Source organism: Atractosteus spatula, chromosome 28 (genome assembly GCF_055471065.1).
Source record: "Atractosteus spatula isolate fAtrSpa1 chromosome 28, fAtrSpa1.hap1, whole genome shotgun sequence".
Taxonomy (NCBI): Eukaryota; Metazoa; Chordata; class Actinopteri; order Semionotiformes; family Lepisosteidae; genus Atractosteus; species Atractosteus spatula.
Genome location: NC_142733.1, coordinates 4,021,321 through 4,037,876, shown reverse-complemented (window position 1 = coordinate 4,037,876; position 16,556 = coordinate 4,021,321). Strand labels below are relative to the sequence as shown.

The 16,556-nt window shown below is 47.5% G+C and overlaps 1 protein-coding gene across 2 annotated transcripts in view; it reads right to left on the bottom strand.

The window, feature by feature from the left end:
- Positions 1-8,310: 8,310 nt before the first annotated feature.
- polrmt (polymerase (RNA) mitochondrial (DNA directed)) overlaps positions 8,311-16,556 on the bottom strand; it is a 48,322-nt gene continuing 40,076 nt past the window's right edge. For both annotated transcript variants that reach the window (XM_088907898.1, XM_088907899.1), the window contains 5 exons: positions 14,318-14,416; positions 13,764-13,836; positions 12,144-12,235; positions 11,538-11,611; positions 8,311-9,275 (listed from right to left, as the gene is read on the bottom strand). In XM_088907898.1, the coding sequence (XP_088764024.1) occupies positions 9,226-9,275; positions 11,538-11,611; positions 12,144-12,235; positions 13,764-13,836; positions 14,318-14,416 (388 nt within the window). In that variant the 3' untranslated portion in view covers positions 8,311-9,225. The remainder of the gene's footprint in view (positions 9,276-11,537; positions 11,612-12,143; positions 12,236-13,763; positions 13,837-14,317; positions 14,417-16,556) is intronic.

Below are 16,556 nucleotides of genomic sequence, written 5' to 3'. Positions count from 1 at the left end.
ATGGGATAGAGCTTAAAAGAACATACTGAAAAAATTGTCATAATGAACTACAATAACCACTGCAGCTATAATCTCAATATATCTGTAGCCTTTTTGTGTTGAATGTATGTAAATGATGATGAACAGCAGAAAATAACTCATGCACTGTAATTCAAAAACAAGCAACGGAAAAAAAAAACAGAAATTGATTAAAAGGGAAACCATATTAATTAGCGTGTGTCTGTAGTGTGTGTGTGAGCAGGCTGTTGCTCTGGTCCTGTGGGCGAATACTGGGATCAGGCTCAGCTGGGGCAAGAGTGATCTGCACTGGTACTGCATGCCCCCACAGTCATCTGGGGTTGTTGCACTCCTACCACCCCACAGTCCACTGCTAGTCACTCAAGAGTCAAGAGGGGGGACGGGGCACTGGCTTCTGGTTTTCAGTTCATGTGACTGAATCATGTCAGCTCTACCCTTTGTCATTTGGTCCATTCCCATTTCCAGGTCTATAACCATGACACTTAAACGATGCCTATTAAACCCGGTGGACAGGTGGACCCTCCAGAACCAGGAAGGGATATCACTGTCATCGTCCTTCAGTACGATGGTTAACTTAATTACAAAGCACTTGTTTTCTTCTTCTGTCCCAACAGCAATTTCCCTGGGGGGGTCTCTGTGTATTTCCACTGCACTCTTAATGCCTTTCGACAGCTGAGATCCATGCACTCACAGCCACACTGGAGAACTCATTCAGGTGTGCAATGTTGTGTTCTCCAGCAAAAATGTATATTACTTTGATTATATTTACTCGACTGTCTTACTCTGAAATGGGGTAGTGCAGTACGTACTGTAGGTCTCTGGACTCATGGCTGCTCGGCAGTGGGTTTGAGTCCACAGTGCAGACACTGCTGTTGTAACTTGAACAATGTACTTTACCCCAGTTACTGCAACCCACCCAGCTGCTTGATTGTGTTTCCTGGGGGTCACCATGGGGTGACCCTCGTGTGCTCCGTTTGCATCACACTGTGGAAACCAAGCTAGGTAGACGGCCCATCAGTCCACAACTTATCTAGATATGTTGCACTCCTACAACCCTCTTTTAAACGTGCTAAGTGATACCAGTGGAAGACAGAGCAGCAGTGGGAGTGCTGGGAGGCTGTGATGAAGGAGGAACAAAATGATCTTTGATGCTGGCTTAACACTGCAGCTGTCTGTTCAAACCCATGGCTAGCCCAATAGGGAGTAAGCACGTTCGCTATTCAGTTATTTGCTATCCTCCGATAGAAATTGAGGGTCTTTCCCAGTGATATTAAAGCAGCAGGTTAGAGCTCACTATATAGTATCAGGCCTCAAAAGCAAACCAGCTCTTAGCTGTATCGTTAAGGACACTAGTCCTCCTGTTTCCTCCCTTTTCTCCCCCCTTCCCTCTGGTCAGCGCTATAGGAGCATAAAGGCACAAACATCTAGACTCGGAGACAGTTTCTTCCCACAAGCTGTCAGATTACTGAACTCTACCCCCACCACTGACTCACACTGATGTTTTTTTTTTCTCTAAGATGTATGTTATTTAACTTGTTGTTGTTGCTGCAGCTTTTCTGTGTTTTTGTTTTTGGTGTTCCCTTGATGTCTTTGTTTAGGAGCATACATGCAAATAAGCATTTGATTGCACTTGTGCATATGACAATAAACTCTACTCTGCTTAGTTCCTCTGATGTGGCCAGCAGCATTTCCACCTTGTTGCTACTATATGTACTGCTGGGGGACGGGACTTATAGACCTATAGACCTGTCTGTGGCAGGTCAGTAGGTGGTACTCCTACCTCTGTGACAGAATTTCCAATCCAGTGTCCCAGTACAGCACACAGTGCTGTAGGAGGTTCCATCTTTCAGCACGGAAATTAAACTGAGGAGGTGTGGAGGCATGAAAATTAGTGCTGCTGCTTCTCAGCCCTCGAGGTTCGGGTCTGATCCCATCCTGGGCTGCCATCTGTGTGGAGCTGACATGTTCTTCTCCTAATTATTCACCCTGGATAAGGGCTTCTGGCTAAGAAAAGCAAAACAAGGAAATGATGTCCTGACAGCTGGGGCCATTAAGGATCCTGTCTGTAGGGTCTGTTAACCCTGGAGTCCAGTGTCTCCTGGCTCTGTTCAACTCTGAGCTTGAACAGTCTGTGTAGCGGTGGCTGCTTCTGGGAAATGGTGAATCCCTGGTGACTGCAGCTAACGTTAAAATGTTTTTAAATGGGCACTGTTGAATGACATTTCAAAACACTTGTTAATCTTTTGAGACTGAAGAAAAAAACTCTCCGTTATTTTCATGGGCTCCTACAAGTAGGTCTTGAATAAATTTCATGATGATTTTGTTCTTTTTTTTCCAGTGCTTGCAGCAATTAGAGTATCCTGCAAATCTCAGGACTGTATCCTCAAAATTTAGATAGTTTCAGTGGAGGACAAACACCTTACTGAGCTCAACAGCCCTGTGATAAGTATAAAAAAAAAGTCATATTCGTTTGTAGCATGTCAAGATTAAGTGGCTCTTCGCCAGAAATTGCATTCTGCAAAATTGCATCTCATTCACCTAGACTTTGTTTCCCCTCTGCAGAAGGAGAGGTCAATAGCAACATGCTAACATGATTCGAGATCAAGCAGAAAGTTATTATTCACATCAATACATGCGAGTAGTCAGCAAGACACTTGTCTTTGAAGGTCAGCTCTAGGTAGGTCTTCTGTAACAGTGATACTGCTGATCCAGCTTTGACAGGTAGTGGAAGATCCTCAATAGCAAAAGACCAGGACACAGGGGATAATTAGATAAATTAAGCCTCTAATTGATTTAATTTAGTCATGAAACCCTCAAGCAGAATAATAACCAGTAGACCCTATAGATCAGTGGGTCAAACTAAATTCCTGGAGAGCTTTAATGAAGTAAATGCTCTCCTCATTACACTGATCAACAGTAAAATACCTTAAGAAAACTTCCTCTATTTATCGAAGATAGGTTAATCATGTTAATGGACTGCACACCGTAATGCAAACCAGAGGACAGTAGCTCCTCCAGGAGCCTGAAACCCCTGTTAGAGGTCTTTCCGATTGAAACTGAGGAGTTTAGTCAGATTGAGAACAGGCCAGGACTTGTAACTGCTGCGCAAAATCCACTTTAGAGTCTTGCCTGCTGTTATCAAGTATATGTTGTAAGATGCAAATATCAGTTTTTCTTCTGTAATGCAATCCCCACAATGTGCCCCAGTGGACGTACTGTATATACCGTTATACCTAGTGCCTGGGGTTCACTCAAAATGCCATATTGTCTGAAAATATTTTCATTTCTGGAAATCGGTATTCCTGTACAGAAAACCCATCCATTATTTTATGATTGCAAACCTATACTGAGATTTGTTTTGGACAGAATTAATAACGATCTTAAGAATTTATTGTAATAAGTAACCAGGAGAAAACAAACTTGCAAAATGGTTTAACTAGTCATATGAGCTGGTGGTATGTGGTTAATTATTCTACTTTCAAACCTCAGCACAGAGCCTGGTAATATACCTTCTGAGCTCTGTACTCTGTGCTTGGCACACAACTACCAACCTCCTGTGCTGCCGTAAATGTGACATAGCAATAGGGGGGGCATGCTGCATCTCCTTCCTGGTTTCCGTAGATATCAGTGCAGATACAGCAGAGGTCAGGAGCAAACTCCGATTCAGTCTCAGTTCTCCTGGCTCGTTGCAGGTGATGATCTTTAAATCCAGCTCAGGCCGGGTCTCGAAAATGTGCACACCTGTGCCAGAAATCGAGCAAGAGAGACCTGGGCAACAGTGATGGAGTTCTGTAAAGAGAAAATCCCAGATATCATGTTAAAGAGTGCCGCAAAGCCTGTGTATTTGAAAACATGCCTCTCTCTCCTGGTTGGCACAAGAAGAGAAACAATCTTCGCTGTAAATACTACCCGTGTCATTTCCCTTAATTCCTCCCTGGGACAATTTCTGTGACTGGCCTCTTGCTTTCAGGTTGGGAGGGCTGTCCGCAAGGGGATCCCCGAATTTCATGCAACGTCATGTAGACTGCTCCTTTCCGCTCTGCTAAACAAAGTGGGCAGGAGGGGGACCCACAAGGAAACAGCACATGCCAGTAGCTACTCACAAGTAGGAAGGCTTCAGGTCCCAGGGACAAATTAGATCAGTGCTCGGTGGCAAATGTTAAGGGAGCTTGGGAGTATCAATTTCATGAGTGTGGGGTGGGGGAACCCCTCAAATATGAGTAGAAGCTTCAGATCCTGCGCCGTCTGCACTGATGTCCAGCTCCATCTCAGCCACGCTCGTCCATGGGGCAGCAGAACACGCCACCCCCCCCCCCGTCCACCTCGTCCACCAATCCGCAGAGAACTTCCTGGAGGAAGGGCAGATACCGTTGCACAATAAAACATGACAGCGTTGACATACTAACTGGTGTCGCTCGTTCTTTTGTCCGGCTCCAATCCCCTCGCTCATTTCAAAATAGATCGGCCCAGCCCAACCATCCAGGAGTAGCTGAGGCTGGGAAATGAGGACTAAATGAACATTTCATTTTTCAAGAAAAGTAAAGGCCTTTTCCTTGCCTGTGAAGTCTAAGTAATTTAAAATGACAAAATAAATCAATATACAGTAGTAATGTTCTATAAGTACTAAATATATCTGATGCTGGACTAAGCATATGGGTGTATATTTACAGGATATAAATTTCTTCAGGATTTATCGTAGTACAAGGCAATGTTTGTAGATGTAACCTTTTGCACTCAGGCTAGCTAACCCACCTCCCAGCTCAGATGAGCTGTGCACAGCCCCCCCCTCTGCAGACAGGACTGTCTCTCTAGGAGCTCCTCTGCAGACAGCAGCCTCGCTGCATCAGTGATGAGGCCTCTGTGCACAAGCAGCCCAGCAGTGGGAGGCTGAGACAAGGTCAGCACAAGGACAGCTCCCTCTCGTCCAGCCTGGTTCTCTCTCTCTCTCTCCCGTGCTTGGCTGTGCTGGACCCACTGGGCTGCCCGACACCAGAACCGCAAGGTGGTCCAAATGGGGGGGTGGGGTGGGGGGTGTTTTCTTTTCCATTAAGACAGGAGAGGGGGGAATACAGACCTTCCTCAGGGCCTAATGATATAATATTGTATATTATAAAATACTATTATAATATCATACTGGGCCTTCCTCTGCATTGAGGCAGGGCAGTAGGATAAAAATATTTACAACTTTTTCCTAGCTTCCTTTTGTATTCCTAATGATTTTTTTATTTACTTCTGGCTTTTTTGGAGATGAGAGCTTTCTAACCCTTGCACTTATGAAATATCGGGGCTGTAGTTCTTGACCAAGGTCTGGGGGCTCCCCAGAAACACAGGAAATGTTTCATGCTCAGATCTTGCAGTTTGTAAGATTAATACTCTTTCACAGTTGATGCCCCCTGACATCAAGAGCTTGCTAAAGATTAGTCTGTTTTTTTTTTACTTTTAATCAGTCGCGTTATTTGTCATAATTATATAATTGTTGGTGTGTATTAGGGTATCTTTATCGCAAATGATATCATGAAATGGGAGGTACCTCAGCCAGAGAAGGTTAAGAACCTTCGTTAAACTCCTGTTTAACATAAAATAAAATGGCAGAAACCAATCTCAGCCTGGAGCCCTCAAACTGCAGAGTAAAATAATCAGTACCGAGCCTCCCTTGTAGAACGCATTAGAGTAAATCCAGGTGTGCATTCGTCAACCAGCAAATCCATTTCTGTCTGGCCTGGACAAGATCCTCAGAATGGGCTAAGATGGGCCGACTGGCCTCATCTTGTTTGTAAAACCTGTCTCATGATCTTACTTTCCTTGGCAGAACCCGTTACCTGAAGGAGAAAAGTTGGAGATGTATTCTGCATACCCCAGAGTGTTAAGGACGTGGTTGGCTGTAGGATCCTGCGTGTCAAGAGCGCTGGGGGAGATGTCCAGTGTTACTAACCCCTCGATGACCCCTTTATGTCAAGGATACCTGGCAGCTTTGCCCTTCATTGAGCCCATGAATCACAGTCCTGTGGGGGGCTGTATTTCAGCCCTCCCCTCCCTCAGTACTCATGGCCTTGGCGTCACATCACTGGCTGTTAATCTTCTCCAGAAATTGCCCCCTGTGTGACGTTAAGCCACCCCCACCCCCACTGCCCAGACCTCCCCCCCCCTCTTCCTCTGCCCCAGGGATGAATAAAAATTCTGCTGGCAAATTAAGGAGAGGAAAACAGGCTTACGGTTCCGTATTCGACACTTTTGAAGAAATGTCAGCCTTTTACGGGTTGTTTCAGAGCCCAGGGAGCTGCAGAAACGGCAGCGCTGGGGCCAGGCCCACCCTCCTTCGGGGCGAGTCGGGGATCTCGAATCCGCAGCCAGACCTCACTGACGACACGGAGAGATCTTCACCTCCTGCGTCACAGACTGAGGCATGAGGAGGCTTCAATAAATCTGCAGGACGCTGAAAGCACATTGCTGTAACCATCCGAGGGCTGCCCTTGAGCACTGTCAGGGAAATAGCATGCCCTCTTTATAGATTTCAATTACCCTGCTGACAGCGCAGGTGACTTTCTGCCCAGTTGAAGAACTGATTCTCCAGCAGCCAACAGCCTACCTTCTCCTATCTAACCCTTTAGAATTTATTTCCATAGATACGCCTCTCCATACTGGGCTTTATTTTCTAAATCATCACATGCGCTCCCCTCCTTTAACAGTACGAAGAACAAAAAAAAAAAGGGTTTATGGTAGCAGGCTCATTACACAAAGCACGTCTTAATAAAAGAGACAATTGCGCGCTTAGACAGGTTTGTACAAGCTCATCTGGGGCCGGAGGTCATTTTAACACCGCAGTCATTTTCAAGAAGGATCTACCCATTAAAAATTACATGAAAGCAAACTGAAATATGATGAGGGCTTCAATTATTTAATATCAGTGGTGAAAGGCTGAAAGCAGCTCCGCAGTGGGGAAAAGGTTTGGTTCGAGCACCGTACTAACAGCTGGGACCTGCCGGGAGAGGCTGTCTGAGCTGCTGTCTGAAATAACCCTCCCTTGGCCATCCATAATGATCGTTTTAGGACCCATTAAGAATCCACTACTCCCAGCTGTGCGGGATTCCATGCTGCAGGGGTCAGATTATTAACCATGGCTCCCTCCCATTGTTTTCCACAGCACCACACCATCCTGCTTTCCTCCTCTCATCCAGGTGCATTAACCCCTCTTCCCTGCCTTTCATCCTTCCTTCTCCCCCTATTATTGCTTCCTGGTAATCTAACCCTTTAGAATTTATTTCAGAGCCACCCCTTCCTGGGCGGAGGGGTGGCTCTGTGGCTCAGGATCTGTGCCTGTGGCTGGAAGGTTGCCGGTTCAAATCCCACGGCTGGTGGAGGAATCCTACTCTGTTGGGCCGCTGAGCAAGGCCCTTAACCCCAACTGCTCCAGGGGCACCGTATAAATGGCTGACCCTGCGCTCTGAACCCCAGCTTCTCTCCCTGTCTGAGTGTCTCATGGAGATCAAGCTGGGGTATGTGAAAAGATAATTCCTAATGCAAGAAATTGTAAAGGGTTAATAAAGTGATATTATTATTATTATTAATACTTCAAAGTCCTCCCAGGATCCAAAGGCTCCAATAAAATCCCCTTAATAGAAGGATTGTACAGCTGTTCCAGCCCCCCCAAAGCCCTGTGATTGAAGTTGATCGTTATTGTCAATTCAGTAGGGGATCTGGGTCAATGAATTTATCAAGGCCCTGTCTGGGCCACGTCCACGGCGCCACGGGATGCGCAGGCAGCTCTCCGAGACCTCTCTCCCGGACGCAGGCGATAATCTCTCCTGCAAAATTTTAACAAGGAGCAAAAGCAACACGACCTCTCTCGGAGCGGATGCTGGGCTGTCCGCACCCTCCCTGCCCCCACTAATAGCTTTCATGCCCACAGCGGAGCGATTTCGTTGGAATGGGAAGCTCTTGGAACGCCCTTCCGCTGCTGCTGGGAATTTGCAAGCATGAGGGCAGCAGGGATCGTTTCAAGGTGGGTCTTTACTAAACTCAAGAGGATCTGGCCGGTGCTGTAAAAGTTGGATCGGGGTTTGACGTTGTGACTTTGGAATGACAAGTGCTCCTGCAAGGCTACCTACAGGATGTTAATTCCCTTTACACTACTCGACACTACTTATCGCATCCCGTCATCAGCCCTCAGATTTAGGTGTGTTTTTGGCTCTGGTGGGACAGCATGCACAGGCTGAGCACAGTACCTGTTAACTCATGCACAGGCTGCAGCTAGATCAGCATCTCGAAGAAGCAGAATTACAGACATGCTAAAAATTGGTTTTTACGAATACTTTAATACAAAACCTCAAGAGAGACTCATCCAGGAAGGGGGCCATTGCCTGGTTTGTCATTTTTTAACCTGACAGCAGCTCAGCGCAATTCAGCTTTATGCCCCGATATCACATTTTGAAGTTCACATCGGCACCGGGAGTTTCCTCAGATATGCATTCCTTTACCCCTCCAGACGGCAGGCGCTCGGAAATCCAGTTAAGGCTGAAACATGCAGCTGTTTGTGACGGAAAAGGACAAGGCTGAACGGTGGGCCCGCTCGGCTCGGGGTTCAGCGCAGTGGCCTTTCAACCGTGCATCGGGCTGGGATCTCTGGAGGCTGCTGGTTCCGAGGGTGCAGTGAGGGGGGGGGGTAAATTTTAAAGAGCTGAGCCAGTTCTCCCTGCGTCCCAGCCGCACTCAGCTGTGAGACCGCTCTCTGTGGCTGTGGGGCCAGTCCAAGTCCTGCTTCATGCTCGTGAGGCCGAAGCAAAGAATCCTGGGAACACGCAACGGATCATTCTCCCCCAGTGCAGCGCTGACTTGGGGGGGAGCTGCTCGCTGTAGACTGATGACCCTTCCTCTCCTCGACCCGTGCTGATCTCAGTCGCCCCCTACAGGAGGGATGAAGGAATTCGGGCTGGGCGAGGGGTTCAGTGCGAAACTGCTGTGCCTTGTGCTGTTCAGGCTCGGTCTCCTGTCCTTGGCGCGTTCCTCTGGCTCAGCAGCGGCACCTGTCCAGTGAGAGTGGGGTCACGTCAAAGGGGGCTCAAGGCGGAAGCTCCCATCTTCCCATTTCCTCCTGGTTTCGGTCAGCGCTGCAACCAAACCGAAACGGACGAGTGGGTCTCGTCTCGTCAGCCTCTCCCTGTCAGCACCTGTTTTTCTTCTCCCAGCCGGATTCCTATCAGCAGCCTCGGCTCAGCTGAAGAAATACATAGATTCCTTCACCCTCTGCAGATCGAAATCGCCTAAGAGGAGAGGACAGAGACAGATAGCGCGCAATTAGATGAGCCTGCCCGCTGAGATTCCTCGTCGTTTCTTTCAGGCTGCGGGAGTCTGTGGGCTGGGCCGCGGCTCGTTACAGGAAACAGAACGACGGGGGTGGGGGGGGGGAGGGACCCGAGTCCGATCTTCTGAATAAAAAACCAAGACGGACAGGAATTTTTTTGTCCGCTAACACTGGGGGCAGGAGGCCCAAGCTGTCAACTACAACAGACTGCAAACTAGGACTGATTTCTGCACAAGAATCACATAAAAAGGTGCAGGCAGCTGTGCCACACCTCGTTGGGAGTAGATGAATAATCGCCCACTGCTGTGTCAAGAGCTTTCATCTCTCAGATCTCCTATGTGATGAGCAAAGGAGCTTGTGCCCCTGGTCGTCGGGGACCGGCAGGTAGAGACCATGGTTCACAAACAGACCGTTGTCGGACTTAAACGCCGAGCCGGAGGGGTATTTTTAACCAGCAGCCTGCAGATCACAGATTTCTGTAATGCATATCAATGACTCCGGCTCTGTGAGTAAGCACAGCCACCTGCCTGAAACAATGCAGCTCAGCTATGATGATCAGTGACTAATTCAGACTGCATTTCCATACTGGCTGCGACGTCGCAATCAAAAAACACAACCCTGACTCCTTTTTCAGGTGATAGCAAGTCAGATGTCTTAAAGAAAGAAAAATGCTGTGGTGGAGAATATATTTTGGGTCTTAGATATAGTTCATACATTCATAAAAAGGTATTTGTATTCACGGGAGCTTGCTGAAGGTTGTTAACTTAGGATCCACCTAAATTCAAGGCATAATAGATTAGAATCAGAATGTATATGATAAAAGCACAGTCAGGCACTATTTATACTGTGCACCATGTAGAGATAATGAAACAATACAAAAAGGTTCTTTTTGAAAATACACAATACCATGTACAGTTATGCTTTCAAAGATATTATTAAAAAAATACACTGCCCACTTTTTGCATGACCTGCGACAAGATCACAGAACTGATAGGAGAAACTGTGCTCCTACAGGGCCTGCACGCCCATGCTACTGTATGTGCTGCTTTTCAAGTGACATTCAATATGTTATTAACCAAACCATTTTCAACTTTGGGAAATGCCCCACCCATCACAATTTCAGAAAAGGTGCGTGCTCACCTGACATCATCAGCAACGCGTTTGCACTGACCCTAACACGCCTCACCCCTTCAGAAACTAATACTAACACATTGTAAGTGCCTGGTAGTGGGATAGAGACAAAGCAATGGTGAGGATCATGGGAACATCCCCCAATCCCTTCCTGTACCCTGTCCTAGTTTCTTACCATTACTAATTTATGGGGCTGACAATTTTATCCAAAGCAGCTTACATCTGCACAACAGGGAGCAATCTGCATAGGCTTTAGTGGTTCAACAGCAGTGTCTCCAGCTGGGACTGGAACCCACAAGCTTCCAGCTACCAGCCCAGAGTCCTGACCGCTGCTCCACACTGCCTTAGACAGAGCGATGCCAGGCTTGGCCCTCCTCCATCACTGTCTGCATTTGCTTTATGAATCAACCAGTCTGCCACTCTGGGACAGCTCAGAGCTCTACAGAGACGATTAAGGGCTGGAGAGTGCTTTCCTAGACACAGTGCATTCATCACACATCATTTCAATTCAGCTTCAGACAGGCTCACGAGGGTACAAATTGTTCCAGAACGCCTTATTAGTTTTCTTAACCCTGGACTGATGTATGACTTTTTTCTTCCTGCGTTATTAAGACTTTGCCGCAGTGAGAGACAGAGAGATGTCCCCCAGAGTCTTGGCCAGAGCGATCAGAATCTCAGCTGTTTTAACAAGGTTTGCTGCCTCAATCTTCTCCTGGCAAATTCCAAGCAGAAAACATCTGATCATTCTCCCGAATCGGCACAAATCCCAATACCCTGGAAGTGCGCTTCTCCATGCAATGGGTAACTAAGCTCTTCTGAGCTCATATACTGCTGCTGCCGGCTCAAGAGAGTGGTCATAAAAAGACCGCAAGAACACAAAAAAGGAAAACGTCTCGGCTGCTTCAAATACAACTGAAACACGATCAACAGTGGAAAGCCCAGGTCTTGTATTGGCAAATACGTTCTAAAGTGCAATCACTTACTGCCCCTGGTGTGTGATGTTACAAGAGTTACAAGTGTTCAGATAACAGCACCCCCTTCTGGTAGAGGGGTGCAAAAAAGTCAAACTAAAGCACAAAAACAGGCTCACCTGTCTGGGGCACTTTTGACAGCAGCTGTAACATTCTCCTGTACTCCAGAAACCTTTTGCTTCTGCAATCACCACTTGAAGAGAGAGAAAGGAGAGAGAGAGAGAGAGAGACGGCAGAACATCACCGCAGGCAGCCAATTTAATCTGGACAGACATTCTAGGAGAGTTTGTGCTTTGCACTCAACCTGCGGACTACACAAACAGGAAGCCAGCACTTTCCAGGCTGTACGCTGAGCCAAGTGGGATTCAGGAGAAGAACGCAGCGCTTCAGAAACTGCTTTGTGTTTCCAATTTATTTCTCGTCTGAATGGTGTTTGACCCCCCCCCTTGACCTCTTCTTTTCTCTGGAAACCACAACAACCCAGCAGAGGAAGACCAAACCGGAAACGGAGTGGATTTTCGTTTTTGACGGACAGTAAAATTGTCTGAAGCTACAGATGAGCAAGTGCCTTAATTAACCTGTGTGATTAATGAAAAAAAAGAATAATGCAGGAATAATGGCTACAGCTGGATTGGACTCTGTGGGGAGGCCCACAGTGAGCTCTGGAAGTGAGTGTGCCGATCTTAGCGGGGGTTTAATACAGTGTGTGTGCAGCGGAGACTCACGGCAGGTCACTGCTGTACTTCTGCAGCAGGAAGGTGGACAGCTCCTGGAGAATGGGCTGGCTGTGCAGAGTCACAAACTGCTCCCTGCAAATCTGCACAAACAATACACAGCTCTTAGCAACTCATCATGCAATAGATAACACCTCACACACCTGCACTAACAACACACACACAAGAAATAACACCTCGCACACCAGCACAATCAACACATAACACACTCCGCACTGCAGACAACACCTATTACACCTGTGCAATCAGCACACAACACTCAGCTCACACTGCACTACAAACAACACCTATTGTACTTGCATAATCAACACACAACACTCAGCACACACTGCACAGCAGACGACACCTATTGCAGCAGCACAATCAACACAACACTCAGCTCACACTACACTACAGACCTTGTCTATCACACCTGTGCAATCAACACACAACACTCAGCTCACACTGCACTACAAACAACACCTATTGTACTTGCATAATCAATACACAACACTCAGCACACACCGCACAGCAGACAACACCTATTGCAGCAGCACAATCAACACACAACACTCAGCTCACACTACACTACAGACCTCGTCTATCACACCAGTGCAATCAACGCACAACGCTCAGCACACACTACACTGCAGACAACACCTAAAGAACCTGCACAATCAACACACAACATTCAGCACACGCTGCACTTCAAACAACTGCCAACATGTCACACTAAATATCTGAAAACACTTCAAATCACTGAATCAAACTCATCCAAAGTCGCTTCAGCAATCTTCAGAATCAGAATGCTCTACTGTCAAGTTATAGCAAACCTCTCCAGGCATTTTTCTATAATTGCCTTATCCTGTTCCCTTCCTTGACAGCTCCGCCTGCACTCCAGCAAGGAGTTCTCACAAGCGGCTTGTGATAAGACAGCGAAAGCTACTGTAGGTCCACGGACCAGGTGTTAAATGGTTTCAATTCTTCTGCTAGGCTGAGCAATTTCAAGTACAAACCCGGGGACTAGGCCGCAGGGCAGAAACACATGCTCTCTCTGCCGTTTTCCCACAGAATGTGTCATAAGATTGCATCTATGCTTCTCCATGATTCGACTGTTCTTCACTAAACCCCACCTGTTTTAATCAGGTTTATATAACTCTACAGACAGGCGGCGCTCTTTCCCCTGCAGGGAAGGCTCTTGATGGAAATATGAAACTCTGTCAAGTCCGGCTTCCAAACACTTTGACATTTTCTTTTGATTACCTACAGTCAGTAGCTTATTAAATGACCTACTAGTTCAGTAGTTTTAACAGCTCAAGTACTGAAATGAATGAAAAAGCCTCAGCAGAAGTCACATTATGTCCACTGCAGCCATGGAATAGCTGGTTGAGGCTGCTTGCTCCTCTCCTGGCCCTTCAAAGGTCATTGACAAGGTCACAGCTTTTAAGAGTCCGGCAGATGATTCTGCCGAGACGGGGCCTGATATGATTCTGACCACACTGTACAGTTAAAAAGATTAAAACAAATGGATCAAGGTCTGGTTCCTCTCAGAGCTGTCTCGTACAGCCAGCGATGCAGATGAATCTCAGCAGCCAGGGCTGCCCTCGAAGGGCCTGAGCTTCTCCTCATTACCTTATTCATGATGTCCACTGTGACGGCGTGGGTCCAGAAGCAGTCGTGGACGGAGACGAAGGTCAGCCCGGCACTGGAAGAGACCACAAGCCAAAGCGCTGACGATGGGGAACGTGGGAAGGGCAGGGAGGGGTCAGCTGTCCCTCTGTCAGTGGCCGGAGCATGGAGATCCCGCTTGGCTAACTACTCAACAGGAGTCATCTCCTGATCCCGATACTCATCCCGAAATGCTCGCCAGCTCTTACTGGTCTCCCATCAAGCATTTTCCCTCCGGTTCTCAGCGAAGCAGGCCTGATGAGCCACGGATCACATTCAAACATGCTTATTTAAGAGAAAAAGACTGTGGCACTGTATTTCCACTGACATCCCACCAAATGGGGAAGCACATGAACAGGCAAACACAATGTTAGGCTATACAGTCCAATGCCCTTCATTACGAATGCTGGGCAAAAAAAATATTTGGGCTCCCCCTGTGATTCAAGGTAAAGGCAGGAAGCTGTAGATGGTGATACAAACGGCATGGGCACCCGTGGGTGATAAGTGTGGCAGCCCACCTGTAGCAGTGCAGCGCAGTCAGCATCATGTGTGTGGAGTCCAGGGAGTGGATGAAGTTGGGTGGGAAGGCATTCTTCTGCTTCACTGTGTCTGGCCTCCTGCAGAGAGACGAGCTCAGAGGTCAGAGGGGACAGAACCCAGGGGCAGCTGCAATGAGCACAAGCTACTGGTTTGCTTTTGGAACATGGGACACCACAAGCTGCACACTTAACAAACCCAGAAGCCTCTCTCGACGATAAGACCAGTTCCTGGGGCTGTGCAGTGGTTATAGTAACGAGATGGGCCTCTCGGCATCAGATAACATTCGAAAATGAAAAGTTTTGCTGATCGGCTTGACACGGATGTCGCACAAATTCTCATCCCGATTTTTTTCAGGAGAGTTATTTCTCCAAACTCCTAAGAGCATGCTGTGTCTTAACTCGTATACGTATCGCCATAGCAATTGGACAAGAGCTCTCGATTTCATTAAAAGGCAATCCTGTTAATAAGACAAAACTGAAGGAAAGCTGCAGTTGCTGGTAAGAGACAGCGAGTGATGTAAACATGCTGCTAAGGGGGATGACGAATCTGGGGATTAAATGAAACGGGAAGATGTGTAATCTGAACTGCGAGCAAACACCTGCTTGATGGTTTTAATATTTCATCCCCTTAGTTGAGAAAACATACTGTATTCTTCGCTCAATCAGAGCGTCACGGAATTAATTAAAAGACAGCCCGTCTCCAGCCAAGGAAAGTAACGTTTCAGAAACTGTGTGTTGTTCTCAATAGTCCTCAGATAGCTGGACTGTCCAGTTCTGGACAGGCGCGGCGTTTTCTCCCCAGTGAGGAGATGCAAACTCAGCACGGCGGCACACATTCTGCCCAGGATGCCTCCTCTGTTCTCCAAAGAGCACCGCTGCCCGGCAACAGCGTTCACCCCTTAGAAACGCCCGATGCCCCCCCTCCCCATCGCCGTTCAGGCTGGAAACCTGCCTGGGAAAATACAGCACATTAAACTGGTGGTCAGGGGAGCTCTGCTCCACCACTTCATTTGTTTAGATATTCTAATTGGCCTTTTGATGCGCTAATTACTGCGCTCCTAGTGGCTGCACAGGCAGGGATGCACCCAGGCGCAGAGATGCACCCCAACAAGCTTGAACTCTGGATCTGTCAACCAGCTCAAAGACAGCTAATGAAATATTGATGATCTGAGTCATAATGCTCTGGTCAAGAAAGAAAGCTGTTGTGCCCCACAGTCACATGCTTTCATCACGGAAAGCTGGCATTATTATTTATTTACTTATATCTAGATTTAAAACGCATTAATTCATCTCTGCATCAATGTGAAAGATGCCATTAGGAAGCAGGCGGCTGTCAGTCTAGCTTACAGTCTTCAGTTCCCACAGCTCTCTTGCTGTCGGTATGATTCCGGCGATGCACTCGAAATGTGTACAGTTTAAATCTGTAGAACACACGCAAATCAACTTTTCTATTCAAGTGCCACTTAGCCTTTCAAGAGTTTTTATATTACAATAAAAGGTGCACTTCACCATGAAGAAAACAAATCTGTGTGTCTTCTGAGTCTGCACCTGCAGTGTTCCCCATTGGTCAATATTAAGAGTGCAGGGCTGCAGTGTGTTCAGTAGCTCAGTGTTACAGTGCTGGGCTGCAGTGCGTTCAGTAGCTCAGTGTTACAGTTCGGGGCTGCAGTGTGCTCAGTAGCTCAGTGTTACAGTGCCAGGCTGCAGTGTGTTCAGTAGCTCAGTGTTACAGTGCCAGGCTGCAGTGTGTTCAGTAGCTCAGTGTTACAGTGCTGGGCTGCAGTGTGCTCAGTAACTCAGTGTTACAGTGCAGGGCTGCAGTGTGTTCAGTAGCTCATTGTTACAGTGCTGGGCTGCAGTGCGTTCAGTAGCTCATTGTTACAGTGCGGGGCTGCAGTGTGCTCAGTAGCTCAGTGTTACAGTGCTGGGCTGCAGTGCGTTCAGTAGCTCAGTGTTACAGTTCGGGGCTGCAGTGTGCTCAGTAGCTCAGTGTTACAGTGCCAGGCTGCAGTGTGTTCAGTAGCTCAGTGTTACAGTGCTGGGCTGCAGTGTGCTCAGTAACTCAGTGTTACAGTGCAGGGCTGCAGTGTGTTCAGTAGCTCATTGTTACAGTGCCGGGCTGCAGTGTGTTCAGTAGCTCATTGTTACAGTGCGGGGCTGCAGTGTGTTCAGTAGCTCATTGTTACAGTGCGGGGCTGCAGTGTGCTCAGTAGCTCAG